We start from the raw sequence: 19,322 nt of genomic DNA on the forward strand, positions 1-19,322 counted from the left end.
TCATTGGCTGCAGCTGATCACGCCACATTATTTTAATCTTTCAATCCCTTCATACTTACTATGACGAGCAAAGTGGTTGGACGAATACGTACAATATGGATTCACGTGTATAGGGGAACGTGATGGGAGTAGGCGTCCTCAATGCATGATTTGCAATGCCAAGTTGACAATTTTATAAAACGTTGTATCTTTGCAATCTTTGCAAGCAATCTTTTTCGAGGATGGTAGACATGAAAATTAAGAAAAGGAACAGACTTTGTTGCGAAAATGATATGAGAGTGGCACATGCCAAGGTGAAGCCGTGCATTTCTGAACTTGTATTTGAAAGGCAACAGCAAAAGTCACATTGATTTAAAGTAAATATTCATTGAGTTAGGCTTTTGTGTGAAATTCATGTTTTGTTGGTTTTGTTCTTTGAACACAGTGATTTTGTGTGCAACTGATGCATCGTTCATTTTGTGCACTAATAAAATATATACCTATGTTTTGAAGAAATCATATTTTATTTTTCTAATTACGAAGGGTTCGGTGAATGCACTGATGAAGCTTGCAGGGTTCAGTACCTCCAATAAGGTTAAGAACCACTGCCTTAGCGTGTTCAAGATAATGAGATGGATGATTACTGCAGACTTTTTACACTGTCACTCTTAGTGAATTCAGTTGATCAACAGAGTCATTATTTACTATTTTTTTACCCTCATAAACACACAAGTACCCAATTAGTCAAATTGCCTGAAAAGATTTTAACAACAAACATGAGAAAAATCTTTTATGAAAAACACAATAATGGTGAGATAACAATTGCTTATTTGACTTTTATCACCCAATTTAAAGAGCATGTTATGAGACCCAATTGGTCAACTTATAATATGAACTTAATCAAGGTTAATCCAGGAAATTATCAAGCAGGGACGTTAGGACAAAAGCCAGATATGGAAAAGATCAAGACATTTTTATATATGTTACATTGTGATTCAGAGTACAATGGTCAAGTTTGGCCATAGATTCAAGGCTCACAGTGGTCCTTCTCTTGAATTCTTCATCTGCAGACGACACAAACAGGAACATTTAATCTTGCAAGTATCTCTTCTACATTAATTCATACTACAACACATCATTTAAAGAGGAACAACTCCTAATTTGTGTGACCTCTGATATACAGTGTTAAAATAAAAGTGGGGCACTGAAGTGGCACACTATCATCGAATGGTATTTCATTCCAAAAGTAAGTAAGTAAGTCATTTTAAAGCATCGCTAGTTTTATCTAGTATTGTAGTTGCCTGCCTCATCCATTACAGGATGTAATGTTTTCAGTTGTATTTACTTTAACCTGGACAGAAAATCCATCACAGTCAACATTAAGCTTCTTTTACATTTTCTTTCTTTTTTTTCTTTTGTTTTTTTCTTTAGTTATTTACCATGTTATACTGCAAAGAAGAAAAGGATCATGTGAATTTAATTGACATAAAGTTCATAAATTCACAAATTTATCAAAGATGTTAAGTGATCAGGGGAGGGGACTTAAAATCCTGAACTAAATTGTAGAAAAAAAAAATTGTCAAGCCAGCTTCATGAAGTTACTTCAACTTAAATATTATTACAAAACAATTTATTTTTTTAATTACAGACAATATTGAGTTGATCGATTTGTCACCATAATAATTTCATCATAACTCAACAAAATAATGTTTTGCAAGTTAGAAGGTTCATTTAAATGAATATTTTAATTTTTTTTGTCTTGGAACGTTGCATTTAATTAAGTGGTGATTACAGGTCCCAGGAAGCCCTTGTCTCAGCATCAAGCATCCACCACATCCACAAATTATATAATGGTTTGTATTACCCTCATGTGTTTTTATTTAAAAGCACCTGAATAATCAAGGTTTTTCAGGATGTACAATTCTAACAGACTTTATTTTATTTTATTTAGAGCTATTTTATTGATTTTGTGTTAAAGAAATATCTCTGGTGAGTCAACAGTATAGGTCCTAAACCCTGCCTCCTGGAATGTACCATTTTTTGCAGTGGTATCTGCAGATACTGACAACTGCATTTCTCTTCAAGGTTTAAGGAGAAGTGAGAATATCATAATCATAATGGTTTGTATTACCCTGTTTTTCCTGCGTTTTCATTTAGAAGCACATGAATAATAAAGGTTGTTCGGAATGGAAAACGTCAAGACTTTATTTAACTTTATTTAGATCTAATTTATTGATTTTGTGTTGTATATCTGAATCAAATAAAAATACATATTTACAGAAATGTTCTCTCACAGAGGAAGAACTCCCTTTTTAAGGGTGGAAATGTAAGTATCCCTTTCCAGGAGGTGATTGTATGAAAAGCGTTTCTGGGAAGTGCAGTAGCCTGTCGTTACTGTGATGATTCATGATCTTAAACCTGTTTGAAGTTGTTGCATCTCAGTGACGTAGACATACTGATGGTCTGTTGAATCTGTCTGCAGGATCGCCAGGACATGCACGGCAAAGTGGAGATTGCGGCTGCTGCTGTTCCAGAGTGATGACCTGTTAAAGACTTGTTGCTCTAATAACATTTATGATCATCCAATGAACCACATTGTTTTGGATTTTTATTCAAAATAGATCTGTATTGGTAACATGAAGAATAATCATATAGCAGCAACAAAGCAATATAGTGACCAATTCCTGAGTGTGCGTGGCAGGATTTAATTAAAACAAGCACTGAGCCCCATTTTTTAACAGAACTGTTAACTGGCAGAACAAGTTGACAGAGTTCCAAATCCACTAGATGGAGCCACAAATACACTGAAATCCTACACAAAGGCATCAAAGAAATCCCATAAAAACATCAGCCATACAAATTGGCTATCATATTAATTGCTCAGAACATTCTTAAATGATATAAGATTTATGAAAACCATTATTCTTAATGTTAACATCCCATCACCATCAGTAATATTTTGGAAATACGACAGGACCATTATATTTTAAGACAACCCAGTAGAAGACTCCTTATGATTTTATACTAGACCATTTCTTAATGACTATGGAAGATGCCTTTAATATTATACATCTTACATGATCAAAACCATTACAACATAGTAGAAGATTGACCTTTGAGCAGTGGGTCAAGGCCTGAAGCTCTGAAACGCAATACTGTCTCCAAACATCTGATGGCAATGTCATCAACTTCAGCATCAAACTTATTTGCAAGAAGGTGTTGTTGACTCAGCAGCCACCCGAGGTCACCAGCTCCATACACACAAACAGCTCGTCTGTAAACACCAGTGCAATGAGGGTACGGATTTCCTTTTTTTACATCACCTGCCAAACTGCCCCACTTCACCACACGAGCGAGGCTTAGCAGGTCTGACAAATCAAACTTTCTGTCGGCAGGCGTCGATCCGGGTACAGAGGGCATCCTCTGTAGAGTGGCCCACAAGTGCTCGTCAGGGCTATATGTGTCCTTCGACCACTCCATGAGTTTCTGAACCTCTGTGTCCTGCATCACGTGCGACACAAAGGCTCTTGAGACCACAATGTAGGCAATCCCTATGAACATTGGGCTGCTTATCGGCGGGGGACTCTTCATCTCATCTGTCCTGATGACACTGTCAGTCACATTGTGATGATACTGCCAACGGCCTTTCTTGTAGTCAGGGGGCGGCACAGTCTCCAAACTGTTCCTTCCATTTAGGATCTTGAGTATTTTAACCATCTCTCCATTGGTTTTTATAGGAAAGTCGGTCCCACACGTGTTTAGCAGGTACCTCCACTTTACAGGTGACTTCAACAGATCTGTCATGCAGTTCAGATCTGCTTGCACACGGGACCAGGAGGCATAAATCACCTTTTCTAGTTTTGTAGCTATAAACACATTGGGGAAACAGGCAACAATAGCCTCCACAGCCATCTGAAATTCTTCGGAGGACTTTTGGTCCACATGCACACAGTAGATGTTTTGAGGTGCATAAACTGCTCGAAGAAGTCGCTCAAACATTTCAATTTTCTCATGGATCACAATGGAGTAGGCAATGGGAAAGTCATTCTCCTCTTCACTGAGAGGCACTGTATTGAAATCTCTCTTTTTAATGTAAGCTGGACAGTCCTTTGTCACATTAAGGTAGAAATCCTCCGAAAGCTTCTCATGCTTTTTCCCAGATGTTAGAAGCCCTTTTAATTCACTCATCTTGCCCTCTTTGTCTCCACTGATGATGGCTAAGCAGACGGGCAGGTCCCTATAGAACTGCTCTGGTATTACAAGATCAGCCGATGACCACCTGCCAGAGCTAGCTTCCCAAAAGACAAATGCAAGGAACATACCGATGAAGATGAAACAAAGGATCCTCAACTTAGGGACACTGTGACATGCCATCCTCACAGAAGCTGTCTCCTTAGATCACAGGTGATGATGTCCTCAGTGCAGGTTATCTGACTGATCAATGTCACTGCCTCGTCAGATAAATGACAACAAACACCTTCAGGTTCTATTTGCTCTAGGTGTGTCTAATGAAGACGACGAAAGATTACAGCAACATAACCAGCTGTCAAGTAAAAAATGAAGCCATTGACACACATACTGTATACACAGATATATGTATTTATATCTCCTTTCTTCACTCACAAATGCCTCTTCTAAGAATTAAGCATTTTAAACACACAGGCACTTTGTAGAATTAACACCAGGAACTCAAGAAGAAACATACCACCACATTCTCATCTAAGCATTAACTAAACTATTTTCAATTCACCTGTCAATCTTTGTATTTGTGTGCATTCACAATACATTCCTCACTGTATGTTCTGGTTTGGATGTATTTAAGATTGAGTGAGACAAGTGCTCTCATCCACATCCTGGTCTGCATCAGTGTCCTGCTCATGGATGAAGCTGTAGCCTCGATAGACTGATCCACCTCTGCTGGTGTACACCACGTCTACCTCATCTCCGCTGTCCGGCTCAGGAACACCGTGGGGCATGTTGACACTGGCACTGCCGCTCTGTCTTTCGTAACTTTGGCCCCAGCAAAGCCTTTTCCGGGAGTGAGATTTGACCAAGGCAAAAACAGCCAGAGCCAACCACAGAGCCAGCAACAGGGAAACAGGTAAGGTAGCTGAGGTGTGATTCAGAGGTCTGGAGGACATGTTTACTACCTTCTGAATTGCTGTGCCCAAATAAAAATGCAACCATGTTTTTGTTTTTAATCATTTCTTGAAAAACACCAGAGATGTTAGCCATCCAGATGAGTTTAGATTTGATCAAGAAAATGCTCAATGAACGAGCACCAAATGTTTCAAATAACCCATGATCTTAAATGCAGAATCTATGGAAACTTTGGAACCACTGGTTCTGCCGACAAGAACCTCTCTTTTGCAGTATGTGTATTATTCGATGAAGTATTCTCCTGTCACAAGGTAAAACTACCTATCCCCTATTACAAATAACTATTTCATTTCATAGGATAAACCTACTTAAAGGGAAGGATAAAAGTATGAAACTATGGTTATCCTGTCGCTAACACACCCAGGAAATCAATATCAGTAACTCCCACAAGCAAAGAAACGTAGATCAATGCAGACAGGTTATATTCGGCTCCAGCAGTTGACAGAGGTTTATCATTCCCTCCGATGAGAATCTATATCTTTAATAAAGATACTTATTGGAGTAGGTATAATAATTTGTTTGGCCTCTGAAGACCCTTGTCCTCCTCAGAGACTCTCAAACAATCCACACCCAGCTCCACAGAACCTTTAAGAATGGTGGCGTTGTGTTCTTTTGGAATTGATTGATCCGTGGCCGGGCCTTTATACAGCTTGATCTCTCAACTCCAACTTAACCAGCTCCACAGCAGGTTAGTCATTCAGCCCAAGTTACCATGGTGATTTACCCCAATACAAAGTAAACAACCTGTTCATTCTTCTGATGGTCCCCTGAATTGAGAAACAGCTGGAGACTGTACATCAAGAAAACATGACAGCTGCCCCAAGTAAAGCCAAGTCAGACAGTCTTGATCCCCCCCTTCTGGCTGGCTACACTATAGGTCCTAAACCCTGCCTCTTGGAATGTATCACTTTTTGTAGTGTGTTCCGCAGATAATGAAAACTGCATTTCTCTGACAAGGTTTCAGCAGAAGTGAGAATATCAAGATACAAATTATGTAATGGTTTGTATTACCCTCATGTGTTTTCATTTAGCAGCACATGAATGATAATGGTTGTTCAGGATGGAAAATGTTAACAGACTTTATTTAATTTTATTAAGATCTATTTTATTGGTTTTGTGTATCTCTGGTGAGTCAATAAGGAAGAACTCCCTTTTTAAGGGTGGAAATGTAACGATCCCTTTCGAGGATGTGATTGTATGAAAAGCGTTTTTGGGAAGTATAGTAGCCTGTCGTTACTGTGATGATTCATGATCTTAAACCTGTTCGATGTGGTGGCATCCCAGTGACACAAACACCTGATGGTCTGTTGACTCTGTTGGCAGGATCGATCAGGACATGCATGGCAAAGTGGAGAGTGCGGCTGCTGCTGTTCCAGAGTGACGATCTCGCTGTTCATTATAATACATAATTGATCAATATTTGTTCTTGCATTTGTTAAAGAAGGAGCTTTGTTCTACTTTATTTTCCCACAAGTGTTTATCTTGTGTCAATTCTGTTCGGCAGTGAATATGGTTTGACTGGGAGTAATGTTTGATCTTGCGGGTTCCTACAGGAAAAAGTGTTCAGCAATGAAAAGCTAAAAATCTCTTAAGGACAGGCTTTAATACTAATTACTTGCACGTTATATGATATCAATACTTTAATTATAAATCAAAGGAGAGCAGGACACAATTAATTCATGTTGGGATTTCCCCTGAATATATGTTGGTCTTGATCCAGCTGTCAGTACACTGGTGCGATGAAGCCAATTTGAGCTTGAAGACTTGTTGCTCTAATAACATTTATGATTTATTTATCATCCATTGAACCACATTGTTTTGGATTTTTATTAAAAATACATCTGTGGTGGTAACATGATGAAGATAATCATATAGCACTACCAAAGCAATACAGTGACCAATTCCTGAGTATGCGTGGCAGGATTTAAGTAATACAAACACTGAACCCCATTTTTTAACAGAACTGGCAACTGGCAAAACAAGTTGACAGAACTCAGAATCCACTAGATGGAGCCACAAATACACTGAAATCCTACACAAAGGCATCAAAGAATTCCCATAAAAACATCAGCCATACACATTGGCTATCATTATTAATGCTCAGAACTTTCTAAAATAATATAAGATTTATGAAAATAATTATTCTTAATGTTAAAATCCCATCACAATGGGTAGTATATTGGAAATACAACAGGAACATAATCTGTTAAGACAACCCAGTAGAAGACCCCGTATGATTTTATATTAGACCATTTCTTAAGGACTATATCTTTAATATTATACATTTTACATGATCAAAACCATTACAACATAGTAGATTATTAACCTTTTAGCAGTGGGTCAAGGCCTGAAGCTCTGAAACGCAATACTGTCTCCAAACATCTGATGGCAATGTCATCAACTTCAGCATCAAACTTATTTGCAAGAAGGTGTTGTTGACTCAGCAGCCACTGGAGGTCACCAGCTCCATACACACAAACGGCTCGTCTGTAAACACCAGTGCAATGAGGGTACGGATTTCCTTTTTTTACATCACCTGCCAAATAGCTCCACTTCACCACACGGGCGAGGCTTAGCATGTCTGACAAATCAAACTTGCTGTCGGCAGGCGTCGATCCGGGTACAGAGGGCATCCTCTGTAGAGTGGCCCACAAGTGCTCGTCAGGGCTATATGTGTCCTTCGACCACTCCATGAGTTTCTGAACATCTGTGTCCTGCATCACGTGCGTCACAAAGGCTCTTGAGACCACAAAGTAGGCATTCCCTGTGAACATTGGGCTGCTAATCGGCGGGGGACTTTTCATCTCATCTGTCCTGATGACACTGTCTGTCACATTGTGATGATACTGCCAACGGGCTTTCTTGTAGTCGTTGGCCGCCTCAGTCTCCATACTGTTTTTTCCATTTAGGATCTTGAGTATTTTAACCATCTCTCTATTGGTTTTTATAGGGAAGTCGGTCCCACACGTGTTTAGCAGGTACCTCCACTTTACAGGTGACTTCAACAGATCTGTCATGCAGTTCAGATCTGCTTGCACACGGGACCAGGAGGCATAAATCACCTTTTCTAGTTTTGTAGCTATAAACACATTGGGGAAACAGGCAACAATAGCCTCCACAGCCATTTGAAATTCTTCAGAGGACTTTTGGTCCACATGCACACAGTAGATGTTTTGAGGTGCATAAACTGCTCGAAGAAGTCGCTCAAACATTTCAATTTTCTCATGGATCACAATGGAGTAGGAAATGGGAAAGTCATTCTCCTCTTCACTGAGAGGCACTGTAATGAAATCTTTCTTTTTAATGTAAGCTGGACAGTCCTTTGTCACTTTAAGGTATGAATCCTCCCAAAACTTATTCTGCTTTGTCCCAGATGTTAGAAGCTCTTTTAATTTTCTCATCTTGCCCTCTGTGTCTCCACTGATGATGGCTAAGCAGACAGGCAGGTCCGTATAGAAATGCTCTGGTATTACAAGATCAGCCGATGACCACCTGCCAGAGCCAGCTTCCCAAAAGACAAATGCAAGGAACATACCCATGAAGATGAAACAAAGGATCCTCAACTTAGGGACCCTGTGACGTGCCATCCTTACAGACGCTGTCTCCTTAAATCACAGGTGATGATGTCCTCAGTGCAGGTTATCTGACTGATAGATGTCACTGCCTCGTCACACCTTCAGGTTCTATTTGCTGTAGGTGTGTCAAATGAAGACGACAAAAGATTATGGCAGCATAACCAGCTGTCAAGCTGAACTGAGCGCATGAGGTGGACATTATTTCATATATATTTTTATGTAGAACAAATCGTACAAATTTTAGTTGTTTAAGTTACGTCATCATTCCACTGTTTTACAAATAAAATAATATTTTTGATAAAACACAATCTGATGATTTGCGATTCATCCGAGATTTGTAAGTTGTCAACACCGCAGGACAACAACGCGCTTTGTCTGTTCCAAATCCTTAAACAATCCTTGAGCAAGTTCTGTGGGATAGTAAATTGTTCTCTGTTGTTGATCTGGCAAATGCATTTGTCAGTGTTCAAATTGATAAAGACAGCCAATACTGGTTTGCATTTGAGTTCAACAGTAAAAGTTATACATTAACACGCCTGTGTCAGGGCTATTGTGAATCACCGACCATTTACAACCAGGCACTAAAAGAAAGCTTAAGCTCATTAGAGATAACACCAGGAAGTGCACTTTTACAAGATGTTGACGATTTAATGATTCATGCTCCAACTAAAGAACAATGTGAAAATGATACTGTGGCTCTCTTAAAACGTTTAGCTGCATAAGGCCACAAAGCAAGCTTGAAAAAATTGCAGTCTGTTAGAGAACAAGTTTAATTTTGTAGGCACGTGATCACAGTAGAGGGCAAATCCCTCTCCCATAATAGAGTAACAGTAATTTAAAATATTCCTAAACTGTTACAAATAAATAAATGATTGCAGATCACTTATTCCTAACTATGCTGTCCTCGAGGAGCCACTCAGCGCAATCGCACACGGGCCTACAAGCATATCCTAAAGTTATATGGACTGATTACACAGAGAAATGTTTCATTGACTTGAAGCTGACCTTACAAACAACCCCGACTTTAGGACTACCCAACCTTGACCGACCTCTCACACAGGCAGTTAACGAGAAGGGGTGCTACATGACATCAGTGCTACTCCCAGACCATGGGGGCAAAAGGAGACCTGTGGCATTTTTATCAGCCAAACGTGATCCTGTTGATACAGGCCTCCTTACTTGTCTTAGAGCTGTAGCAGCTTCAGATAAGACTGTCATGGCATACAAGGATTTAGTAGGATACTCCCAACTCACCTGATCCCAAATGCTATGTCTATGATGCTATCTAAATCATGCTATTCTGTTGGAAATGCCTAGCATCACTTTGAAAAAAAAATTTAATGTTCTAAACGCAGCTACTCTTCTTCCACCAGAAGGAGATGGTGAACAAGACAACTGTGTAGTAACAATAACCAAAGTTTGTTTCCCCAGACCAGACTTACAGGAAACACCATCGCAGAATCCAGACTTTGAACTGTTTGTGGATAGATAAGCGCCTCGCAGTTCATACACGGGAGCAAATCAAGTTGGTTTCTCTGTGCTAACATCACATGATAAATTGATTGCACGACCACTCCCTGCTTCTCTGTCTGCACAAGCAGCAGAGATCAAGCTCTCATTGAAGCATGCAAGTTGACTGAAGAGAAAAGGCTCAATATCTACATGTGATCTACATAGACAGAAGATATGCATGTGGTGTAGTACATCATTTTGCACGATTTGGAAACAGAGACAAACCCATTGTATATCATGCTCTAGTCGTGTCTCAGATGCTTGATGCTATCCTCTTCCCCTGACAGGTTGCAGCTCACACTTTTAATAATGACCCAGTATCACGAGGTTATGCCAGAGTGTAAAATAAACATTTAAAATTTAATGTGACATCATTACCAGTGCAGAAAAGCAGCACAGAGTAATGTCCAAAAGTGTGTTTCTTTTCCTGATTAGCTCAATTTATAGTCTTCTATATGGTAGACACTGTATAGTGAAGTAGGCAATAGTGAGCAAGTGGTTGAATTCGGACACAGCCAACGTGTTTGTATGATTCCTCTCCACGTGTCTCAGTCTCAACGTGGCAGATCTCTCAGCTGCCTTTACTACCAGGGAGAGTAATGCTGTGCTCCATTGCAGCTCGGAGATCAGTCCTCGGAATGACGTCACATCCAAATACACAGAGTTGATAGCGTTCCAGTTGCACAGGAACGTTGTTTTTCGTTATCCAGCTACCCATTGTTAGCAAAAACAGTTCATTACAACAATTTACGTGGCCTTTCACAGATACTAACACAGCCAGGAAGGATCCATTTACTGAAACCTTTGTTTCTCAGGGATTGGATGAAACATTTAAAGGATCCTTTTTAAATGGGATGATCCCCTGACTTGAGAAACAGCTGCAGACTGTACATAAAGATAACATGACAGCTCCCCAAAGGAAAGCCAAGTCAGACACTCTTGATCCCCCCCTTCTGGCTGGCTACAGTATAGGTCCTAAACCCTGCCTACTGGAATGTACCACTTTTTGCAGTGGTATCTGCAGATACTGAAAACTGCTTTTCTCTTACAAGCAGGCACGTGCACAGATAACCCCTAGTGGTGCTCAAGCACCAGCCCTTTTGCCCTGGATGAGAAAAGTGCCCTTCTGCTGGAGTCCAATTTGTTCCTCATTCATCAATATTTAAGAATAAAAATTACTCTCTCTGTCATCAATTCCCCCAAATGTGTTTTGATATCTGACGGGCATTTATTTGAGTTCTTGTGAGAATTTCGCCCCGACATGCTCCGCGTGCTCACCAGCCCCTGCTGGCCCCTCCCTCCCCCTCCTCCTCCTCATGCAGCGCTGACCGCCAAGCGGCTGCAGCCACTTCTCCTCTTCTCTGACGCGCAGCATCAGACAAACAGCTAATGACGCTGTGTGTGCAATCCCCCGATGTTGTTTGGTGATGAATTAACCACAACATTAGCGCTGAAAACATTACGTCGCAACTGGTCCGACGTTTCATAAAAAATAAACTAACAAAAACCTCACGAAATCCGTGATTTCAAAGCCTTTCCAGCTGTTTACTGACGTTTTTCATGTTCAATGAAGAGAGAGGGAGAGAGATACAGGCAGACAGACAGGCGGGCAGACAGAAAGACAGAAAGACAGACAGACAGACAGACAGACAGACAGACAGACAGACAGACAGACAGACAGACAGACAGACAGACAGACAGACAGACAGACAGACAGACAGACAGACAGACAGGAAGACAGACAGACAGACAGACAGACAGACAGACAGACAGACAGACAGACAGACAGACAGACAGACAGACAGACAGACAGACAGACAGACAGACAGACAGACAGACAGACAGACAGACAGACAGACAGACAGACAGACAGACAGACAGACAGACAGACAGGCAGGCAGGCAAGCAGGCAGAGAATTTAAATGCAGTGTTACTGTTCTACAAATTAGACAAGTTCACTGTTTTATTTCATTTAAAATCGTAATTATTGAAATGAAAGGTAGGTCTTAAGTTGAGCTGCGTGAGGTATATACTGTGGTATATTATAATGCTGCTTATACTTCAACTCTGTCAGAAAACAGTAAATAAAAATCTGTGTACTGTGTTGTCAGCTTTATAGAGATTATGTAATCACTCTTGATTATTATGCACAAAATTGATTTATCTCATTTACAAAATTTGCAGCATAATGCCAAGAAAAGACAGACTCCAAAAGCAGGACAGGGAACTGCAGCAAGCAGCTCAGGGTAGCATCTCTCTTTTATATTGGATCAGGCCATCAACTAGTAAAACAAATGAGGGAGAATCAGTATTTATTTATTTATTATTATTTTTTTAAATTTCATAAATAATTTTGGCGATGGGTGCCCTTTTTTTTTGGTTTGAGCACCGCCCCCCCAAAATGTCTGTGCACGTGCCTGCTTACAAGGTTTCAGGAGAAGTGAGAATATCATATTGATACAAATGATATAATGGTTTGTATTACCCTGATGTGTTTTATTAGGTTGTTCAGGATGGAAAATGTTAAGACTTTATTTAACTTTATCTTGATCTAATTTATTGATTTTGTGTTAAAGAAATATCTCTGGTGAGTCAAATAAAAGATATATTTACAGAAATGTTCTCTCACAGTGGAAGAACTCACTTTTTAAGGGTGGAAATGTAATGATCCCTTTCCAGGATGTGATTGTATGAAAAGCGTTTCTGGGAAGTGTAGTAGCCTGTCGTTACTGTGATGATTCATGATCTTAAACCTGTTTGATGTGGTGGCATCCCAGTGACACAAACACCTGATGGTCTGTTGACTCTGTTGGCAGGATCGACCAGGACATGCACGGCAAAGTGGAGAGTGCGGCTGCTGCTGTTCCAGAGTGACGATCTCGCTGTTCATTATAATACACAATTGATCAATATTTGTTCCTGCATTTGTTAAAGGAGGAGCTTTGTTCTACGCTATTTCCCCACAAGTGTTTATCTTGTGTCAATTCTGTTCGGCAATGATTATGGTTTGACTGGGAGTAATGTTTGATCGGTGGGGGTGCCTACTGGAAAAAGCGTTCAGCAATAAAAAGCTAAAAATCTCTTAAGGACAAGCTTTAATACAAATTACTTGCACGTTATTTGATGTCAATACTTTAATTATGAATCAAAAAAGAGCAGGACTCAATTAATTCATGTTTTGCCAATTTGAGCTTAAAGACTTGTTGCTCTAATAACATTTATGATTTATGTATCATCCATTGAACCACATTGTTTTGGATTTTTTATTCAAAATAGATCTGTAGTGGTGACATAATGAAGATAATCATATAGCAGTACCAAAGCAATACAGTGACCAATTCCTGATTGTGCGTGGCAGGATTTAAGTAATACAAAAACTGAAACCCATTTTTTAACAGTTTTCACAATTCACTGAAATCCTACACAAAGGCATCATAGAAATCCCATAAAAACATCAGCCATGCACATTGTCTATTATATTTAATGCTCAGAACATTCTAAAGTTATATAAGTTTAAGTAAAACAATTATTCTTAATGTTAACATCGAATCACAATGGGTAGTATTTTGGAAATACTACAGGAGCATAATATTTCATACATTTCTTAATGACTATCTTTAATATTATACATTTTTTATACATCAAAGCCAATACAACATAGTAGAATATTAACCTTTTAGCAGTGGGTCAAGGCCTGAAGCTCTGAAACGCAATACTGTCTCCAAACATCTGATGGCAATGTCATCAACTTCAGCATCAAACTTATTTGCAAGAAGGTGTTGTTGACTCAGCAGCCACCGGATGTCACCAGCTCCATACACACAAACGGCTCGTCTGTAAACACCAGTGCAATGAGGGTACGGATTTCCTTTTTTTACATCACCTGCCAAATAGCTCCACTTCACCACACGAGCGAGGCTTAGCATGTCTGACAAATCAAACTTTCTGTCGGCAGGCGTCGATCCGGGTACAGAGGGCATCCTCTGTAGAGTGGCCCACAAGTGCTCGTCAGGGCTATATGTGTCCTTATTTCTACTTCGTTACTTCCCACCACTGAATTTAATCAACATAAGTTCATAAATTTATCAAAGATGTTAAGTGTGCAGGGGAGGGGACTTAAAATCCTTAACTAAATTGGAGAAAAATACAATTGTCAAGCCAGCTTCATGAAGTTACTACAACTTAAATATTATTACAAAACAATTTCTATTTTTAATTACAGACAATATTGAGTTGATCAATTTGTCACCAATATAAGAAAGAGAATCTATATCTTTAATAAAGATACTCATCGGAGTAGGTATTATAATTCGTTTGGCCTCTGAAGACCCTTGTCCTCCTCAGAGACTCTCAAACAATCCACACCCAGCTCCACAGAACCTTTAAGAATGGTGGTGTGGTGTTCTAATGAAATTGATTGATCCGTGGCCGGGCCTTTATACAGCTTGATCTCTCAACTCCAACTTAACCAGCTCCACAGCAGGTTAGCCGTTCAGCACAAGTTACCATGGTGATTTACCCCGATACAAGTAAACAACCTGTTCATTCTTCTGTGCCACATCCATAGAGATCATACTATGCTCTCTATTCAGCACTATACATGTTGTGATATAAGGCCAGGTAGACCTCTGGGCAGAACTGAAATGAGACATTCTGTTTATAGATGTTTAAAGGTAGCTGAGCTCAACTCAGATATGTCTGTGTCGGTCGTACTGTCTGTGACTCCTCTCCGAGGCTGTGTCCAAAATGCATTGCGCTTGCGGTGGAGAGACGAGAGGAGCTAGGGCAGCAGGAACAGCCCGCCCTGTGGTACAAATACAAATATTAGCAGAGCAGCTCATCACATCAGAAAATGTGGTAAACAAGTTAATTTCTATATTTAAAGATTATCATTCAACATGTTTTATAACCTTATATAATTAATAAGTGTAAAATAAACATTTAAATCTAATGTTACATCATTACCGGGGCAGAAAAAAAGCGCAGAGTAATGTCCAAGAGTCTTTCTCTTTTCCTAATGAGCTCACTTTATAGTCTTCTATGTGTTAGTCACTGTATAGTGAGACTGGCAATAGTGAGCGAGTGGGTTATTTCGGATCCAGCCAACGTGTCTGTATGTTTCCTCTCCACGTGTCTCAGTCTCACCGTGGCAGCTCTCTCAGCTGCCTTTACTACCAGGGAGAGTAATGCTGTGCTCCATTGCAGCTCGGAGATCGGCCCTCAGAATGACGTCACATCCAAATACACAGAGTTGATAGCGTTCCAGAACAGTTCATAAAAACAATCTACGCGACATTTCACAGATACTAACACAGCCAGGAAGGATCCATTCACTGAAACCTTTGTCTCTCAGGGATTGGATGAAACACTTAAAGAAATCCTTTTTAAATGGGATGTTCCCCTGAATTGAGAAACAGCTGGAGACTGTACATAAAGATAACATGACAGCTCCCAAAAGTAAAACCAAGTCAGACACTCTTGATCCCCCCCTTCTCGCTGGTTACAGTATAGGTCCTAAACCCTGCCTCCTGGAATGTACCACTTTTTGCAGTGTGTTCTGCAAATAATGAAAACTGCATTTCTCTTACAAGGTTTCAGGAGAAGTGAGAATATCATATTGATACAAATTATATAATGGTTTGTATTACCCTGATGTGTTTTATTAGGTTGTTCAGGATGGAAAATGTTAAGACTTTATTTAACTTTATCTAGATCTAATTTATTGATTTTGTGTTAAAGAAATGTCTCTGGTGAGTCAAATAAAAGATATATTTACAGAAATGTTCTCTCACAGAGGAAGAACTCCCTTTTTTTTTCCACTTTATTAATTGGTTTTCACAATTGAAGATGAAATCTCATACAAACAGACGTATATGAAAACATTACCTGCAGAAATCTTAAAAAATGTGATTTTGGTAAATCAAATTTAGCTCTGAGCTGGTCAAATGAAGCAAAAATACCTGCTATGTACAGATCTTTAAATGAGACAATACCTTTCTCACGCCAGACTATGAAAGAGTCATGCTCAAGTGAGGGGGGGAAACTGATGATTTGCCACAATGGGGGCACAAAGCGAGCTAGTCTGCCAACCGAAGTGTTTTCGCACCTGAGCCCATATACGCAGAGAGTGATAGACAAGGGGGGCAATAGAGACACGGCGTGGTGTGATAGGCATTGCTGAATACAACAAGGCTGGGAGGGATAATGGGAGGCTCGCATCAGCCTCCATTTGGACCCAGGCAGGGGCTTCGTTGTTAGCATAGGTTTGAAGCCAGTAGGCCAAGGCTCTCAGGTTGCTTGCCCAATAGTATAGTTGGAAATGAGGTAAAGCCATCCCACCCACCGATTTGGGTCTTTGTAAAAATTCCTTACGGATACGAGGTGGTTCTTATTCCAAATGAAATAAGAGATGATCTTATTGAGATGTGAAAAAAAAGATTTGTTGATAAAGATTGGTATAGTTTGGAACAGGTATAAGAATTTGGGAAATATGTTCATTTTTATTAGGTTAATTCTGCCAGCTAATGAGATAGGAAGAGAAGACCATTTGTCGAGGGTCATCTTGGTGCGTTCTAAAAGAGGAGTAAAATTAAGTTTAAAGAGATCTGAGATTTTCTGAGTTGCAACTATACCCAAGTATGTGAATTTATCAGAAGTCACCTTAAAAGGATAGGAATTAAAAGAAAGTGATTGTGCAGCAGAGTTGACAGGAAAAAGCTCACTTTTTGAAGCATTAATCTTATACCCAGAAAGCTCGGTAAAACGATCCAGTGTAGTCATAATGTGCGATAAAGTATTCTGGGGATCGCTAATATATAATAATAAATCATCAGCATATAATGATAGCTTATGTTCTTTTCCATTCCTTAATATGCCGCGAATTTCAGGTGAGGAGCGCAGTGATGTTGCGAGAGGTTCGATGGCGAATAAGAGAGGAGACAATGGGCATCCTTGTCTCGTGCCACGTTGCAACGGAAAATATTGGGAGTTCATATTATTTGTGCGTACTGACGACATTGGGGATTTATATAACAATTTTAACCATAATATGAATTTTGGACCATATTTGAATCTCTCTAAACACTGAAAAAGGTAGCCCCATTCGACCCTATCGAACGCTTTTTCAGCATCCAGAGAGATAATTACTTCGGGTAATGGCTGATTGGGATCTGCGTTCTGCATGATATCTAAAAGGCGACGGATATTAAAAGAAGAGAGGCGGTTTTTTATAAAACCAGTTTGATCTGGAGAGATAATCGAAGATAGGGTAGCTTCTAGGCGGTGAGCCAAGACCTTGGCTAAAAATTTGCAGTCCACGTTCAGGAGTGATATTGGACGGTAAGACCCACAGCTAAGGGGATCCTTACCCTTTTTCAATATAACTGAGATAGAAGCCTGAGAGAGTGTGGGTGGAAGTTGGCCCTCGACAAAGGATTCCTCAAAAAGAGTGAGTAAAATTGGCAGCAGTTTATCTCCAAATTTTTTAAAGAATTCGACCGTGAAACCATCAGGTCCTGGAGCTTTAGCATTCTGCATACTGTATAGAGCTGATCTAGTTTCCTCCAAAGACAGAGGTTCTTCCAATTGCTCCATAAATGATTCATTTATTTGAGGCAGATCCATGCTCTGAAAAAACGACTCTAGCCTAGAAGGGTTGTGGATCACCTCAGATGTGTAAAGGGAGGAATAAAATTCTTTAAACTCATTATTTATCTCCTGCTCGTCATTAGAGATCTGACCGTCATGTTTACGAATATTTGTGATCAGGGTAGAGGCTATGGACTGCCTAATCTGTTGAGCAAGAGTCTTGCCTGCCTTATCTGAGTGTTCATACACATTAGAGCGAGATTGGAGCAGTAGTTGCTCTATATAATGGGTGGTCATCAAGTCGAACTCTGTCTGCAGAGCTGACCTCTCCTTAAAAAGTTCAGGGGTGGGAGCAGTTGAATATTTACAGTCCAGCTGATGAATTTGGTCTGTAAGATCTTTAAGGCGCTGTTTTCTATTCCTGCCCTCCCAGGTGGTGTATGAAATAATCTCTCCTCTCAAAAAAGCTTTAAGCGATTCCCAAAGAGTGAACTTGCTAACATCTGGTGTATCATTCATGGATAAGAAAAAATCTATTTGTGTGTTTATATGGTTAATAAACTCTTCATTTGTGAGTGAAGTATTGCTGAAGCGCCATGGGCGCAGAGTTACTTTTTTAGGGAAGGATATTTGCAAAACTACAGGCCCATGATCAGAAACCACGATACTTTCATATCTGCAATCTCTGACTGAGGTCAGCAACTGGCTATCAATTAAAAAATAATCAATGCGCGAGTAAGAGTGATGCACAGGGGAGAAAAATGAATAACATCTTAGATCAGGCTACAGGAAACGCCAGGGGTCAATCATATTGTATTCTTGAAGGAAGGAATTAATAATCTTCGCTGTTCTTGTTATATTGTCGGGAGCTAGAGGAGCGGTCTAAGACTGGATGTAATATACAATTAAAGTCACCCCCTAGAATAAGTCTGTGTGTGTTTAAGTTGGGTAATGAGGATAAAATAGTCTTCAGGAATTGTGCAGAGGAAGAACTCCCTTTTTAAGGGTGGAAATGTAATGATCCCTTTCGAGGATGTGATTGTATGAAAAGCGTTTCTGGGAAGTGTAGTAGCCTGTCGTTACTGTGATGATTCATGATCTTAAACCTGTTTGATGTGGTGGCATCCCAGTGACACAGACACCTGATGGTCTGTTGAATCTGTCGGCAGGATCGACTAGGACATGCACGGCAAAGCGGAGAGTGCGGCTGCTGCTGTTCCAGAGTGACGATCTCGCTGTTCATTATAATACACAATTGATCAATATTTGTTCCTGCATTTGTTAAAGGAGGAGCTTTGTTCTACTTTATTTTCCCACAAGTGTTTATCTTGTGTCAATTCTGTTCGGCAGTGAATATGGTTTGAGTGGGAGTAATGTTTGATCTTGCGGGTTCCTACAGGAAAAAGTGTTCAGCAATGAAAAGCTAAAAATCTCTTAAGGACAAGCTTTAATACAAATTACTTGCACTTTATTTGATATCAATACTTTAATTATAAATCAAAAGAGAGC

At 39.8% G+C, this 19,322-nt stretch overlaps 2 protein-coding genes across 2 annotated transcripts; both read right to left on the minus strand.

Annotated features, from left to right (window-relative positions):
* Positions 1-3,069: 3,069 nt before the first annotated feature.
* LOC133009676 (beta-1,3-galactosyl-O-glycosyl-glycoprotein beta-1,6-N-acetylglucosaminyltransferase 3-like) lies at positions 3,070-4,353 on the minus strand. Its single transcript, XM_061077214.1, has one exon. The coding sequence runs from the start codon at positions 4,351-4,353 to the stop codon at positions 3,070-3,072; it is 1,284 nt and encodes a 427-aa protein (XP_060933197.1).
* Positions 4,354-7,460: 3,107 nt separating this feature from the next.
* Positions 7,461-8,726, minus strand: LOC133009678 (beta-1,3-galactosyl-O-glycosyl-glycoprotein beta-1,6-N-acetylglucosaminyltransferase 3-like). Its single transcript, XM_061077215.1, has one exon. It carries the CDS (start codon positions 8,724-8,726, stop codon positions 7,461-7,463), a length of 1,266 nt encoding a protein of 421 aa, XP_060933198.1.
* Positions 8,727-19,322: the final 10,596 nt, after the last annotated feature.

The sequence above is a fragment of the Limanda limanda genome, chromosome 8 (genome assembly GCF_963576545.1).
Source record: "Limanda limanda chromosome 8, fLimLim1.1, whole genome shotgun sequence".
NCBI classification, from domain to species: domain Eukaryota; kingdom Metazoa; phylum Chordata; class Actinopteri; order Pleuronectiformes; family Pleuronectidae; genus Limanda; species Limanda limanda.

Excerpts from the sequence above, each read along its gene's own strand:
- LOC133009676 (XM_061077214.1), bottom strand. The coding sequence starts at position 4,353 with ATGGCATGTCACAGTGTCCCTAAGTTGAGGATCCTTTGTTTCATCTTC.
- LOC133009678 (XM_061077215.1), bottom strand. The coding sequence starts at position 8,726 with ATGGCACGTCACAGGGTCCCTAAGTTGAGGATCCTTTGTTTCATCTTC.